Here is a 2,523-nt window from a genome sequence, read left to right on the forward strand (position 1 = left end):
AATGTTTATTTTGCGATTTGGTTTATTTTTTATTCATTTTTTCAAACGTTAAACGTAAGTTTTATAACAAAGAGTTCTATAATACTTGGTAGGGTTTTGAAAGGTTTAGAAACTTGGGTAATTTACTCCATTTCTTACCAGATTTTTATTAGTTTCATTAGTGAAAGATCAGTTTCAAAACTTAATTCTTATTTAAACAATGTTTATTTTGCGATTTGGTTTATTTTTTATTCATTTTTTTGTTTGTCGACAATATGAGTGGGGTTAATACGACTGTAAATATTTGCACACAGTATATATAATAACTGATTTATTTTTTACTTCTCTTTAACGTTCCCTTTTTCACATTTGGAACCTGCATTAGACACCATATAAATTAATGATAATATATTAATTATTGAAAAAGGAAAAAAATATATCAGAGTTTCTGTGATGATGCACATTTCCTAAAGATTTCACTCCCCGAGGGGTCTGTAATTTGACCTAATTTTTTGTGAGTTGTTTTTTTTTTCCAGCTCGTGTTATAGCAGAAAAAAGGTTTTCGGGTTTATTTGGAATCACACAATCTAGAGACGATGGTGCGTCACTTAAGCCTATATGTAGAACACCTCTACTACTGATGTTTCTTCAGGTGAAGTGCTAAGTGGTCTGAACGAGAGAAGCACTTCTCACAATGACTGCACTTGAAAGGTTTGGAGCCTGTGTGTTTTCGATAATGACGAGTTAGCTCGTCTGATCGAGCAAACCGCCATTCACAGCCTTCCCAGTTACACTTGTAAGGTTTTTCTCCTAAGGGAAAAAAGAAAAACAGACTTTTTAATTGCCGATACACCTTTTGTTGCTAAATGATACACTGTAATAATTTTCCAGACATGTAATTAATAATAATAATAATAATAACATTAAATTCATCGTTCTCAGATTATTTTCAAATCAGATTAATCATAAAACGTCTGTCTGAGATCTTCAGTGGTGAGTCACAACTCACAAGTCTGGTGATTCAGAGGTATTTCTTTGCTTGTGTTTTAAAGCACAAAGCTACACAATGGGCTATCCGTGCTGTGCCCACCACGGGTATCGAAACCCTGTTTTTAGCGTTATAAGTCTTCAGACTTACCGCTGAGCCACTGGAGGAAGGGGGCATAATTTAAAATAAAAATGGTCTAAAAATCAGAGAACATAATTTGAATTAAATATATTTCTACTTGTTATTTGTACTTTATTAAAATTAAAGTATTTGGCCGATTGTATGATTTCATCGCTAAAATTCTGTATTACATTTACCCAATTTTGCCCCCCCCCCCCAGTGGCACAGCGGAATGTCTGCGGACTTACAACGCTAGAATCCGGGTTTCGATACCTTTGGTGGGCAGAGCACAGATAGCCCGTTGTATAGCTTTGTGCTTAAATACAAACAAACAATCCGATTTTTGATTGCAGAAATAAACTGTAAAAAGAACAACCAATTTTTATGGATTACATTGATCACATATGTTTTCTTTTTCTTTTACTTCTGATTGCTGATGTTCCTTTACTCTCTTTTTTTTCGAAGTTTGACATACGATAATGGAATTGTAAAGAGCAACTTGCTTTAGCGAAGTCGAGTGGCTGGCTACCCTTTGGAGGGAAGTCTTAATAATATCAGTGTTCACTAAGAAATAAAGGCTTTTAGTTTCCCTTTTGGTATGTTCCATTAAATCACAACTTTCAAAGGCTCCTGTAAACACCCTCATTATTATTCTGTTTCACCAAATAGTAGGGCAGTTAAAAAACAACAACATTAAAAGTTAGTTTTACTGCCATATATGGAAAATTTTTAATTACACAAAATAATTTGGTCTTAAATATTTTGTTCACATTAGTGATATGATGGGCGGGGATTCATGTTATAGCAAGATTACTGGACGTCCGAGTGTGGCCTAGTGGTTAGTGTACGAAACTATGAATCGAAAAATCCATGAGGACGTGGATACGTTAGAAGACCGACGATAAAATCTCACTATTCAATTACAGTAGTCCAAGAGTTGGTTGTGGTAACGGTGAGTACTGTTGATTGGCTGCCTTCCCTCTCTAGTCCATCATTACAAAATGGAGGACAACTAGGGCAGATAGCCCATTTACACAAATACCCGAAAACAAACAAATAAAGAAAATCAATTGCTGGATGTTAGAGTGTTAAATATCTAGACATGAGATATCTGTGTTTTGTACGCCGTAGGAATCGAACCCCGAATATTAGCATTATAAGTCATCAAGTTTTATATTACAGTTTAGTGAATGGATGATATATTTACCGACAGTATAGTTTAGTGAATGGATGATATATTTACCGACAGTACAGTTTAGTGAATGGATGATATATTTACCGACAGTACAGTTTAGTGAATGGATGATATATTTACCGACAGTACAGTTTAGTGAATGGATGATATGTTTACTGACAGCACAGTTTAGTGAATGGATGATATATTTACCGACAGTACAGTTTAGTGAATGGATGATATATTTACTGACAATACAGTT

The 2,523-nt window shown here is 34.4% G+C and overlaps 1 protein-coding gene across 1 annotated transcript in view; it reads right to left on the minus strand.

Annotated features, from left to right (window-relative positions):
* Positions 1-295: 295 nt before the first annotated feature.
* The window catches only part of LOC106466004 (Krueppel-like factor 7), a 129,169-nt gene continuing 126,941 nt past the window's right edge, over positions 296-2,523 (minus strand). Inside the window, exon 3 of the mRNA XM_013926253.2 lies at positions 296-789. Coding sequence (XP_013781707.1) covers positions 614-789 — 176 coding nt within the window. The 3' untranslated portion in view covers positions 296-613. The remainder of the gene's footprint in view (positions 790-2,523) is intronic.

The sequence above is a fragment of the Limulus polyphemus genome, unplaced genomic scaffold, assembly GCF_000517525.1.
Source record: "Limulus polyphemus unplaced genomic scaffold, Limulus_polyphemus-2.1.2 Scaffold2119, whole genome shotgun sequence".
In the NCBI taxonomy this organism is placed as follows: Eukaryota; Metazoa; Arthropoda; class Merostomata; order Xiphosura; family Limulidae; genus Limulus; species Limulus polyphemus.